Source organism: Myiozetetes cayanensis, unplaced genomic scaffold (assembly GCF_022539395.1).
Source record: "Myiozetetes cayanensis isolate MyiCay16 unplaced genomic scaffold, myiCay2020 scf9, whole genome shotgun sequence".
Taxonomy (NCBI): domain Eukaryota; kingdom Metazoa; phylum Chordata; class Aves; order Passeriformes; family Tyrannidae; genus Myiozetetes; species Myiozetetes cayanensis.
This window is the reverse complement of record NW_026088185.1, coordinates 609,088-621,997: the sequence shown is the minus strand read 5'-3', so window position 1 is coordinate 621,997 and position 12,910 is coordinate 609,088. Positions and strand designations below refer to the sequence as shown.

Sequence of the window (12,910 nt, the reverse complement as noted above, 5' to 3'; positions counted from 1 at the left end):
CTGCTGACTCAAGGGGAGGAAAACATCCTGCTCCCAGAGGGATGCCTGGAGGGCAGAGTCCCAGGGCAGGTTTTATTCCCCTTGTTTGAGGCTAATCCTGTTCTCTGGGAGGCTGAGCCTGTGGATAAAGGATGAGCTCCCTCCTTCATGGAACACGGTGCTGCTTCCAAACCCTTTGCTGCCATCAAATCCTCCTTGGCTCGGGGAGAAATTAGATTGAGCCTGTTGAAAGAAACAAGTAATGATGTTTCAGGGGCTGACAATGGAGCAGTAATGCATTTTATTGTGTTTAAATCTGATTTTATCTGCAGCCAATGGACTCTTGCTCTCTGGCAAGAACTGGTTGCATTAAGCTCCAAGCTGGCCATGTCATCTTCAAGTTGGTTGTCTCCCCTCAAAAGGACTGTGAGGGGTTTATCTGAGTTCAGGACACAAAATTGCAGTGGCAGAGCCGCTGCACCAGCAGCCAAGCATGGAAAAGCCTGGTCAGGGTGACTAGTTAATAAGTAATCTGCCTTTAATGACTGTTTTTCTAATGGAGCAGTAGCAGCAGAGTGTGAAGGTAACTTGGGGGAACGTTGCTCAGAAGGGAATCACCACAGCAGAAAGGGAAACCTCTCCCTCCCTCCTCCCTGCAGGAAGAGCACGGATGGTTTGGCTAAAAAACAACACCTGGGCATGGATTCAGGAAGATTTTGTCACCACTGGTGCCTGGCCGTGGCTACAGTGGGGTCGTGGTGACGTGATTTTGGAGGTGCTGACAGCCAAAAATGGGAGCAGAAAAGGTGTTTAATCCCTAAGCAAGGGTTATTTTGGGGAGCAGAGCCGACTTGTTTGGGTCAAAACCTCACCTGTATCCTGGAGGAGACAATGGAGACAGGAGCATCCTCCCAGCCCACGGGTCTCAGGAGCTCCCTGGGACCTTTCCCTGCGTTTGTGGAGCTGTTTTCCTCCAGCTGCTGCTTTCCTTTGTTAGGAAATGGGATTGTCAAAGCTGGGCTGTGAATTCAGCCTTTGAAGTTGAGGTGCTGCTGCTTTGAACCAGCCTTTGAATATCAAACACCTTCTGTGCTCACCAGGCTGGCAGAGCCGGATCCTCCACGGGGAATAGCCCTGGTCACACCTGGGCACGGGCTGGATGGGCCCAGCTACCCCTGGAGGCTTGTCCAGGGCGAGGGAGGAGGATGGAAAAACTTGCAGTGTAATTCCCAAAAGGAGGATGGAAAAACTTGCAGTGTAATTCCCAAAAGGAGGATGGAAAAACTTGCAGTGTAATTCCCAAAAGGAGGATGGAAAAACTTGCAGTGTAATTCCCAAAAGGAGGATGGAAAAACTTGCAGTGTAATTCCCAAAAGGAGGATGGAAAAACTTGCAGTGTAATTCCCAAAAGGAGGATGGAAAAACTTGCAGTGTAATTCCCAAAAGCACCTGCTGGAGGATTAAGTCTGTTGAGCTGGTCCCAGTGTGCTGCTGTTCCCACTAATATTCCCCCTCTGGCTGCCACCTTGGTGTCCACCTTGCAGCCATTCCCACCTGGCTGTGGGGGTGTCCCCATCCCGTGGAATGGGGGTGTTGAGCTGCCAGGACAAGGCTCGGGAAGGGAGTGGGGCTGTGGCCATCAGGAGCTGTCAGAGTCCTGATCCATCTCTTCCCAAATGTTCCTTTGAGGAATTAATCACAGGGCTGGGTTAGGTGCTGTCCTTGCCGCTGTTGTTTGCTTGGAGAAGGTCCCATCAGTGCAACCACAGGCAGCTTTTTTGGCTTTAGATATTGGGAAGGAATCCCTCCCTGTGAGGGTGGGCAGGCCCTGGCACAGGTTGCCCAGAGAAGCTGTGGCTGCCCCTGGATCCCTGGAAGTGTCCAAGGCCAGGTTGGATGGGGCTTGGAGCAGCCTGGGCTGGTGGGAGGTGTCCCTGCCCGTGTTTCTGTTGGTTTTGTTCATGGAGCAGCAGGAGAATCCATGTCCTCCAGCTCTATCCTTCTTAACCCGCTCCAGGCGCTTCTCCTGCTGCCTCTGACCTGCCTGGCCTTGGGCAAGACAGGAGAGCAGCTCCTTGAACCTGCTTCCCGAAATACCAGCTGCTGCTGGGGTTTGCATGGCATTGAGCCACCTCCAAAGGCAGGCTTGAGGATGCTAAACCTACCCCTTCCTTGGGACCATCGGGATCCTCCGCTGGGGATCCTCAGGCGGGATGATAAGGTGGGAGAGGAGCTGGGTTGTGGCACAGGTGTGGCATCTAAATGCTTCCTAATGCCTTTTGAAGAGCAAAAGGAGTGTTCTTTTCAGAGGATCTTCCTGGCTGGTTTAACCAGGGGGTTCGTTGCTTCCCTTGCTCCTGCAGGAAACGCGTGTCAGCACTTTGGAGGAGCAGCTGCCAGGAGAACCCAGCTCAGCTCTGTGCTGGGGACAGACAAGGGGAAAATCAAGGGTGCATTTGCTTTGCAAATTGCTGGAGTGGTTTCAGATGTTCCCATCTTCCCCCAGCTGACCCTGTGAAACTGCCTGGGGGGGAGGATTTAACCCTTCCTGGCCCCAGAGCCAAACTGGGTGGGGTTTGCCAGAGCCCTGTGTTGGGAGGGGGTGTCAGGACCCTTGGGAGGGGATGGATTCTGGCTCTGGTTTCTGGAATAGCCGTCCCTGAGCTGCTGGGAAGGTGAGGGTGATGTTCCCAGTGGTGTTCCTGGATTCCCTGGGTGGTCAGCGTCCCCTGGGTGGCTGTTTCCTGCCCCCCTCAGCTGGTGGTTTGGAGTGAGGGACCTCTTGGTGTTCCCCCGTCCTGGAGCCACCAGCCTGAGTGCAGTGGTGGTGCCACAGCTCTGGCTCTGGATGTTTGGATGAGGGTGCCCAGCAAACTGTCACCCCAGGGATAGTCTGGGGTCTGTTTGCTTCCTTTCCATGGGTTTATAGTATAAAATACATGTCAACAGGCATGGCCTCCTGTGGTAGCCACACGAGGTTCGAGGTGGGATTTGCCCAAGGCCTGGGGTTGTCACTGGGGCTGTTTTGGTCCAGGGGCCATGGCAGAGGCTGGGGGAGCCCTGGGGAGTGGGATGAGGATCCTGGCAGTCAGATCCCATCCTCTGACACTGCTAATTACCATTAAACCCTTCCTTTCCAGGGCTGCACTGTGGCTTTCCCCCTACAGCCCTTTGTCCCACTCTGAATGGATTCTGATGGGATTTGATGCCCTAAGACAGGAGCTGACCCTACTCCATCCTTTCTTTCCTGGCTAAGTTATTCCTACCCAGAAAGCCAGGACTGCTGCAGTTCCACTTCCCCACTTGAAAACCCTCTGCAGAAACCCTTGGCAAAGGTCAATAAGTGGTGCAGGAGGAAGGGGAGAAGGGGAAGAACATCCCGAGCTGAGCGATGGTCCCACAGTGTCTGGGTCTCACCCCACAAGGCTGATGTCCAGCTCCCATCCCAAAATGCTCTGGCTGCCCTCTGGTCTGAAGGATGGGGCTGGATTAGTCCCTGCTGGATTAATTATCTTGATTAAAAGCACCTGTTCCCCTCAGTCCCTGGGATGCTTTAAACTGCTTACGGTGGTGCCTGAACATCTCGGGGAGGCTGGAGATGTTGTCAGAGAGGGGTTGGGTGCTTTGTCCACTTAATGGGATTACTCTGCTGCCCAGCCTGGTGGCCTAATTCCACCAGCTGGTGCCGGGAGGGGGATTTTTGGGATGGATGTGGAGGGACTTCCCTGCGCTGCCCCCCGGCCTTGACCCTGTGCGTGGTTTCCCCGCTGCGCTCCAGGCCCTGCTGAAGATGGACTGCCAGGGGCTGGTGGTGAGGCTGGTGCAGGACTTCGTGCTGCTGACCACGGCGGTGGAGGTGGCCCAGCGCTGGAGGGAGCTGGCCGAGAAGCTGGCCAAGGTGTCCAGGCAGCAGCTGGACGCCTACGAGGCCCCGCACCGGGACAAGACGGGCACGGTGGACACCGAGGTGGGTCGTGGTCCCCCCGGGGGGGCAGAGCTCAGAGTCACGTCTGTTGGAGGAGGTCTGTGAGATCATCTGCTCCAGTTTTTGATCCACCCCTTCCAAGTCCCCCGGGTTCATGCTCCCAGCTGGAAGGGACACACAAGGAGCTGCGGGTGCAGCTCTGCCCATGAGGGGCCCCATCCAGGGATTGACCCCCCAGCCTTGGCATTGTTAGCACCAACTGAGCTAATCCAGGCTTTAATTCCCAGATGGACAAGACACTTAGGCCCAGTTCTGCACGAGCTCCTCGGCACCCTGGTGCCTCCAGCTCCAGGGGCAGATACTCCACAGGAGCACATCAGATACAGCAGGAAGGACCTTTTTTCTGGAATGAGACCGCAGTGCCCGGTCACACTTGCTGATCTTAACGATCTTTTCCAGCCCAAACGATTCCATGTTTCTCTGGAGACACCTCCAGAGCACCTTTGGGGGATCCAAGGGATTTGGGTGTGCTGGGGGTTGTTTTTTGAGGGATGTGCTTGTCCTGGGGATGGTGGGGCATGGTGATGAGGGGTGGCTCTTCTTGCTGACCACCCACCCCTGCCGTTGCAGGCCATGTGGAAGCCAGCCTACGACTTCCTGCTCACCTGGAGCAGCCAGATGGGGGACAGCTACCGGGACGTCATCCAGGAGCTGCACACGGGGCTGGACAAGATGAAGAACCCCATCACCAAACGCTGGAAGCATCTCACGGGCACCCTGATCCTCGTCAACTCCTTGGACATGCTGAGGGCGGCCGCCTTCAGCCCCCAGGACCACGAGGATTTTGCCATTTAGCCCCTGCTTGTCCACATCTCCTTCCCTGGGATTTTTTCCCCCCTCCCCCCTTTGTTTTTTTTAAAGCAGTTGGACTCGCAGAAGGACAAGTGGAGGTCGCTCTGCCCGCGTTTCTAAGAGGCCAAAGTTTGCAAGTTCTCCACCAGGACTGGAAATCAGCAAGAGAGACCTCCCTCCTTGGTGGGAATTCACCCAGAAGGGGATGGACTTTTCATCCACTGAAAGGAGCTCTTACTGAAAAAAAAACAAACCAACCTGTCGGGCGGGGAGGGAGCACAAAAGAGGTGGTGTTTTTTAGGCATTTCCAAATAAAAGTCTAATTTTTGTAACGAGCAGTAAAAGTTGGAAGCGCTTTGGGGAGGGAGGGGTGGGGGGGAAAAGCTGTGGCTGTTTTTTAGGTTGGAGGATCCGCTTTTAAATTGGTTTCTGAGGTGAGTCCTGGAAATAGGTGTTTTAAGAGGAAGCACAGGGCTGCTCTCCCCCACTGTGGTCAGGCTTTGGCAGATACCAGGTGTGACTAAAGCACTGGATGAACTTGGAATATCCCTGAATCTGGGATGTCCTCAACCCACCAAGCACCTTGCACCAAAAAAGACCTTTTTTTTTTTTTTTTTTTAAAATTTAATTGCCAGGCCCTGCGAGCCCTTTGGCTGATTTTTGGGTTGTTTTCATGTGTCTGCAGACTGTGTTTTTTCTCCTCTGCAGACAGGGAGATGCTGCCCCTTCCAGCTTCGTCCCTCCCAGGTGCTGCAGGACACCTCTGGAAGAAGCTGGAGGTTTGGGATCTGCCAGAGACCTCCCTGGGAGATGGACCAGGAGGATGCTGAGAGGGGATCACCCTGCCCTGGCACCAAACTGAGGGGGAGAGGCTGGGAAAGAGGAGGGAATTGCTGCCATCCAAAAAAAAAAAAAAAAAGAGAGGGAAAAGAGGTAATTTTTCTCCTAATTGGAAATCTGAGCTCTCTGGAGATATTCCAGGGATTTAACACTCCTTGGTGTTATTCCAGAGGGCTTCAAGGCTCCTTTGAGTCCAGTTTAAATTGGAAATAATCTTTGCTCTAAACCTGGTGCCAACGAGCTCAGTATTTGTGGCATTGAGTGCCTGGATTTTTCTCCCTTTTCCCTTTATACTCAAGTTTTTGGAATGACCTTCCCTCCCCCTCCTGCTCCCAGCTTTCGGGTATTTCACGTGGGAGGGGAATGTTTTGGCACAGAAAGCTTATTTTAAGGGCAAAGGCTCTTTTTTTAGGGAAAAGCTGCTACAACAGGGAGGTTAATTAGGAAAAAAGAGAAGGAATGGGATGGTGCTGGCAAAGGGAATGGTTTCCCTCTTCCCAGGATCACATCCACAATCACTCCGTGACTGTAAAACAGCACTGAAATTTCTCCCCAGGCTTTGTGGGAGAGTTTGGAGGAGTTTCCTGTGCAGCTCAAGGGGGTTTGAGCAGCCAGACCCCTCTCCCTGGGACACCCTAAGAGCACATTTTTCCCTGCAGGAGCAGCAATCCCTGTGCAGGCAGAGGGATGCCTTTCTCCTGGGGTTTGCCCCCAGCCTTGGCTTTCCCCCTTCTCCTGGCCAGGCCCTGGGATGGGAGGGGTGGCAGCCACAGGGGAGGGCAGGAGTTTGGGTCTGCTGGGATTTGGGGATGTCCCTGGATGATTCCAGCAGTTCATTTCCCCCCCACCTCCTCCTTGGGTTTTCTCTACCTCAGGTTCTCCTGAGCATTTCAGCCGCTGCCTGAACCACTTTGTGCTCAGCTCATCCACACCCTGTGCCCTCCCCGATCCCAGGGGATCACAGCCAGCACCTTTTGGGACAACTCCAGTCATTTCTCCCTGTCCTTAACCTGAAATCCAATCCTTCCTCACCTGCTGGGACCAGGAATATGTCCTTGGGATGCCTTTTCCTTCAAGCCCTTCTCCAACAGATCTCTCTGGGCTTTGCATCCCCCCCCCCCCTTGTGCAGTGCCTGCTTCTTGTGCTTGTTGTTTGATGTTCCTTTTCTTTTCTTTCTTTCTTTCTTTCTTTTTAAAGAAAAAAAGACTTTTGGAAAAAAGAATATTCTAATTAAAGCTGTTACTGTTCCAGTGCTCCCAGTCAGATGTCATCTGCTGGTGTCTCTTCATCCCAAAGCAGCCTGGACACATGGGAGCCTCTTGGTGGGTTTTCCACTCAATCCCTTCTCCCTCCCACCCTCTCCAGGGGAAAGTTGCTGGAAACCATCTCACCCCCGAGGCTGCTGCTTTTGGTCAAGCTCTGGGTAAGAAAATTCCTGATTGTTTTGGCACAGAGATGTTTTCCTGACTGCAGGGAACATCTCCAAGTGTGTCTGGCCAAGGCAGTCGTGGTGCTCCTGCTTCCGATGGAGTTCAGATCCCAAGCCATGGAAGTGAAATATGTGGGACTCTGGCTGGGGCTTCAGTTTGCCAAAGGTGAGGAATTGATGGTCCATGGATTCCTGACCCCACAGGAGGCATGAGCCCTTACAGCATCCCAAAGGATAACAGGGAATAACAGCCTCGCTCCGTGCTGTGCTGTGAGTGACACTGGCTGTGGTTTCCCCTTCCTCCCCCTGCCCATCCCTGAATCATCCCCCTCCTGCCCCGCTGAAATCATCTCCCCACCCCTCCAAGGAGTTGGGAATAACCAAAACCAGGATGCAGTTTGGTCCCTGGCTGGGATGAGGAGCTGGACAGGGATGTTTGGGAACAGGCACAGCTCGCTTGGATCTGCCCCAGCCAAGCAGGGATTGTGTCCCCCAGGCTGGGAGCATTCCCAGGGGAAACAATCTGCTGCCTCTGTTCAGGCTGGTTTTGGAGCACACACCTGGCTGGGGGGATCTGGGGTTTGCTTCATGACTTGCTTTTATCACCCTAAGGAATCAGATCCAATGGAACCTTTATCTTTTCCTTACTAGGGAGGGAATTGGTGCCAGGAGCACGTGCAGGGACCTGTCAGAGCAGAGATTGGGTGACAGTGGCTTTTAGGGGAGGTGGGACCTGTGCCCTGACAGGAGGGGGAGCTGGGCACGTTCCTCCCGTGGAGGGGGAGACTGGGCTGTGTTTTGTCCCTGATTCCTTCTGGCAATCAATCACTTCTCCCCTGGATTCATCACACTCCTCAAAGCAGCCCTGCAGGGGACACTGGGAGAGCTGTGTTGGGTGCTCATCTGCAGTGCTTCCAGTGCTTTCCCACAGTGGGAAATGAGGCTGGCAGGGAGTTTGGGAGCTCCCACGAACCACCACCCCCCCACCCCAGACAGGCATCACTGGGTACCCGCAGCAGGAAGGATTTACTTTACAAAAAGGCACCCAAAAGAGAGGTGATAAATTAAATTAATTAATTAATTAAGTGCAGCTCTGAGGGACCTAAGGGAGAATGGCTTTAAGCTGCCAGAGGGCAGGGTTAGATGGGATGCTGGGAAGGAATAATCCCCCACCCTGGGGCGGTGGGTGGGTCCTGGCACAGGTCTGTCTCCTGCTGCTTTTTTGTTGCCCCAGTTTTCCTGGATGTTAAAATCCAGGGAAAAATAAAATCAACACTAAAAAGAGCCCCCGGGTGGGAGCAGGAAGCAGCAGTTCTGCAGGGGGTTATGTGGGTGCTCGGTGGTGCTGAGTGGGAGGTGTTTGTACCCCCGAGGGATTCTGGATGCTTCTTTTCCCAAAGATTCGAAGGGTTTGCTGGAAAAGCCCAGCCTGGGGCTCTGGGAACTCGGGGAGGGGGTGAGGGTTGGCCGTGCCTCAGTTTCCCCTCCTGGGAAGTGACCCAGCCCCAGCTCTGAGCCTTCCCAAGGGGCTGTGGGTGTGGATTTCTCCATCCCCCGGGAAGGGGAGCTGGGCTGGAGGCTCTGCCCTGTTCAAGGATCCAACTACGGGGCAATAGGAGGGGAAACTGTCCCCGATTAACCCTTCCCTTGGGAACGTTTGGGAGAGCCGCTGGTGATGCTGCAGCCCCTCCAGCTCCTTCCTCTGCTCCAAAGCCGTTGCTTTGGCTCCCGATTCCCTCCGAGATTCATCTCCTCGCAGCAGGGTCCGCATTCCCGGGGGATAAACAAGTCGCTGTCCCACCCACCTGGGCTGGTTTGGTGGGAAGGGGAGAACCTTTTCCTTGATTTCTCGCAGTGGTGATCCCAGAGTGGCCTCTGCTGGACACTCCAGTCCTGGCCCCGCACATCCCCTCTCCAAGGGAAAATAAAGAGCAGGACGAAGCAGTCGAGGCTAAGGAGAGTGAAGGAAAAAAAGGAGAGAAAGAGGAGGAGGACACCCAGTTTCTGCTGCAGTTTTGCTTTGGCAAAAAGCCTTAAATATATATTTTTTTTAAAGATCTTTCTGAAATTAAATAAACCAGGGGGATGGGCATTTCGATTTTTTTTATTTTTTTTTTAAATTTTAAAAAAAAATTATAATTTTTTTAATTTTAATTTTTAATTTTAAAAATTTTTTTAATTAATTTTTTTAAATTAGGTTCTGAGCTGCAGTTGGGATATTTTTGTATGTTGTGTTGGGGCACAGGTGACACCAGCCAAGACCTGGCTGGGGGGATCTGGGGTTTGCTTCGTGACTTGCTTTTATCACCCTAAGGAATCAGATCCAATGGAACCTTTAACCTTTCCTTACTAGGGAGGGAATTGGTGCCAGGAGCACGTGTAGGGACCTGTCAGAGCAGGATTGGGTGACAGTGGCTTTTAGGGGGAGGTGGGACCTGTGCCCTGACAGGAGTGGGGAGCTGGGCACGTTCCTCCCATGGAGGGGGAGTTTCTCCCTGTGTTTTGTCCCTGATTCCTTCTGGCAATTAATCACTTCTCCCCTGGATGCAGAAAACACAAGAGCCGTTATTTTTAGGATTTGGGGTTTATTTATAGGGCTGGGGGTTGGGTTTTTACCTGAGCATCACTCCCCAGGAATCAATCAGTCGGGGTTCGCAGCTGATGCTTAACAAAGGTCTCGTTGCCAAACAGGTGAGCTCCAGCCACAGTGCTGGGCAGGAGGAATTTGGGGGGAAACACAGTGGTTTTCCAGCAGCTTCCCTGCCAAAACCCTTGGTTTTGTTCAGGATATTGTAAACACTCCCCCAAACCCCACTGGAAGCTTGGTTTCCATGAGGTGTATGGTCAGTGCATAACATCTGCCTCTTCTACAACAGCAGCTGCACAAAAGATCTCAGGGTGTCTGATAAACCTGACATGAGATGGTTCTCCTAAAACCCTGGAACACTTCCAAAATTCCCTGCAAATCCAAGCTGCCTGTTGCACGGAGAGGTGGAAATAAGAAGTCCCTGTGAGTCCTCTGTACATCAGAAGGTGGAAACCAGGAGCCCTGAAGTGCCTGAGCGTGAAAGGCAACTTCCCCACAAGGTATTTTGAAACAACAGATTCTTAATTAAAGGCAAAAAATTATCTCAGTGCAACAACCTCTCTCGTGTTGCTATTTTAAAGGATCCCTATTATTGCTGGACTGAAAATCAGTGCTTACTGCAGTGAAATCTGAGCTGTCCTCTGATCCTTGAGGTCACAGCAGAGGATTCATCTCCCACCTGCCGGTGGGACTCGGATTCAGCCGCTAGTGGGTCTTGGATTTGGCGGCTTTCTTCGTCCTTCCCTTCTTGCCGCAGCAGCGGCGGCAGCAGCACAGGCAGCACTTGAAGGAGATGAAGAGGGAGAGGAGCAGCACGAGCAGCAGGAAGGCCAGCACGTCCAGGGAGTGGTACTGCACCCAGTTGAGGTCGTGGGCGGCGGGCCTGAGGTGGGGGGCCCCTTTGTGCCTCATCACAAACTCCACCCAGTGCACAGCCAGGTCCAGGGGGTGGATGGGCCTGTCCAGGTGGAGGTCGGAGAGGCGCTGGATGTTCTCCTTGTACCTGCCGGGGCGAGGTTTCGGTCATGGAACGGTGTGGATTGGAAAGGATCGCAAAGCTCGTCCCATTCCACCCCCCCTGCCGCGGGCAGGGACACCTCCCACCGGCCCAGGCTGCTCCAGCCCGGCCTTGGACGCTTCCAGGGATGGAGAAGCCACAGCTTCTCTGGACTCCACTGGATTTGTGGTTCTGAGACTGAGCCCCTGGAAAGGAGGGGATGCGGATCCAGTTGTCTGATGGCCCCTGGGGGCTCCTCTGAGGGTGTTTCCCATCTCCCTACTCCCACCCCTTGAGAAGGATGATGGCAAAGTCACAGGCCCAGAAAGTGCTCTTTTCAATGCTAAAAAAAAACAGGGAAAGGCATCAGAAAATAAGGAAAAGCTTAGTTTGAGCTCTCAGCAAAATCTCTGGGGTGAAGGTCTCAGGCTGAAATGGGAGACTGGGGGTAGAAAAGCTGTCCAGCTTTTCCAGATCAAGCTGCTGCATCATCATCATTATTGTCATTACCATTGTATTATTATCATTATTATCATCATTATTGCTGTAAGGACAGTGGTTAGGAAACACTGCCAAGAAGGTGCTATTTCTCTGCAACAGGATGGAGAAGAGGATACCAAGGACTAAGAAACTGGGAACGGGAGGAAAGGAAAGAGCTCTTATGTCTTCAAGCTCCTTTCCTTTCCTTAAAACACCCTGGCCACGCTGTGACTGCAATCCTGGGATCTCCCCTGTCCCTTCCCAGTGCATCCCTGCATGTTCCTCCTGCCCTGTGCTGGAACTGCCCAGCCTGCAGCTCTCTGTGCTCACACAGCTCCTGATGAGCTCCAGTGGGGGAAAAAAGAGTGAGAAAACTCATCTGTAAAATAAATGAGGGCTAACAGCTCTGTGTGGTGAACCCTGCCAGCTGGAAAGCAGAGCTTCCTGCAGGAATACAGCCTCTGGAATACTCTGGGCCACCACCACTTGCCTTCAGCATCTCTGGGTAAGCCTCATGCAAAGAAAATCAACCACTCCACCCTTCCAGGCTCTCCCCTAACTCGTGTCACTATTGGCTTGGGGAATAAAACCTGTTTGTCACCTCTCCCTTCACCCACTGCCTTTCCTGCCACGGTGTGTCCAAGCCCCCTTTGCCTGGGATATTGGAATTTAAGGAGGTGACATTTTGGTCAAACTGACTTATTCCATTGCATTTATAGCCCAGCTTCTCTGATCCCTGCATCCCCTGATCCCTGCATCCTCCCACCCCTACATCCTCCCTCCCTGCATCCTCCCCCACCAGCCAGTTCCTGTCACCCACTGATTCCACAGGGACAGGCCAAGTTTTACCCAGGACAAGGCTCAAAGGAGGGAGCTGCTCTCAGCTCCATAACCTTGACCTGAGAATCCCCCTGGGAGCAGAGCCCGGCCCTGCAGAGCAGGAGGTCCCTGCGGGTGCCCCACAGTGGGGCTCGCCCTCCTGTCACTCACTTTTTGTCATTAATGACGGCTTTCAGGGCAGTGGAGATGTCCTGGGAGGTCATTTCCAGGATGTTCAGGGTCAGCCCTGCCCCCCTGGACTCCACTCTCTTGGCATTGTCCATCTGGTCTCCGAACAGGGGCATCAGCACCATGGGCACCGCGTTGCAGATGCCCTCGTAGACCCCGTGGGAGCCCCCGTGGGTGATGAAGGCTCGAGTCTTGGGGTGGGCTGTGGAGGCAAACACAGGTTACTGACTCACAGCAACACAAAACCTGCCCAAAAAACGGCCCTGGCTGGTGTGAATCAAGACCTGTGGGTATAAATCAAGAGCTTTAGGTTGTGCATTCCTCATGGACTGAGGGGGGAGAACAGGGGGTTGAAGGAACCTGGAGCTGGAGAGCTCTGTCTCGGCTGGGGTAGTCACTGGATAATCCTCCAAGGGTTTTAGGATTAAATCAGAGCCAGGAGGGGCTAAAGTGGGTGTTGCCATTGAGTTACTTTTTTGCCAGGGTCAGGCTGGATCTCAGGGAAGGGTTCTTCCCCCAGAGGGTGGTGGGGCACTGACCAGGCTTCCCAGGGAATGGGAGAGCCAAAAGCCTGTCTGAGTTTGGACAATGCCCTCAGGGACACGGGGGACTGTTGGGGTGTCCTGTGCAGGGCCAGGAGCTGGACTGGATGATCCTGATGGCATCTCAGCATACTCTGTGACCCTCTGATCTGCTGAGCCCGTGGTCTCACCACGAGATGCTCTCCTGGCGACGTCACACACACCTTCACCACTTTGGGAAGCCCGAGGACCTGTCTGCAGGTGCTCACCTGGGGACCCTGAATTTGCTTC

General features: G+C 53.5%; 2 protein-coding genes across 10 annotated transcripts in view; one reads left to right on the top strand and one right to left on the bottom strand.

The window, feature by feature from the left end:
* SH3BP4 (SH3 domain binding protein 4) overlaps positions 1 to 5,091 on the top strand; it is a 28,899-nt gene extending 23,808 nt beyond the window's left edge. The window contains 2 exon segments of the mRNA XM_050339465.1: positions 3,758 to 3,946; positions 4,535 to 5,091. Coding sequence (XP_050195422.1) covers positions 3,758 to 3,946; positions 4,535 to 4,759 — 414 coding nt within the window. The 3' untranslated portion in view covers positions 4,760 to 5,091.
* Positions 5,092 to 9,591: 4,500 nt separating this feature from the next.
* Positions 9,592 to 12,910, bottom strand: part of LOC126652578 (UDP-glucuronosyltransferase 1A1-like) — a 38,730-nt gene continuing 35,411 nt past the window's right edge. For all 9 annotated transcript variants that reach the window (XM_050339478.1, XM_050339480.1, XM_050339479.1 and 6 more), the window contains 2 exons: positions 12,081 to 12,300; positions 9,592 to 10,616 (listed from right to left, as the gene is read on the bottom strand). In XM_050339478.1, the coding sequence (XP_050195435.1) occupies positions 10,319 to 10,616; positions 12,081 to 12,300 (518 nt within the window). In that variant the 3' untranslated portion in view covers positions 9,592 to 10,318. The remainder of the gene's footprint in view (positions 10,617 to 12,080; positions 12,301 to 12,910) is intronic.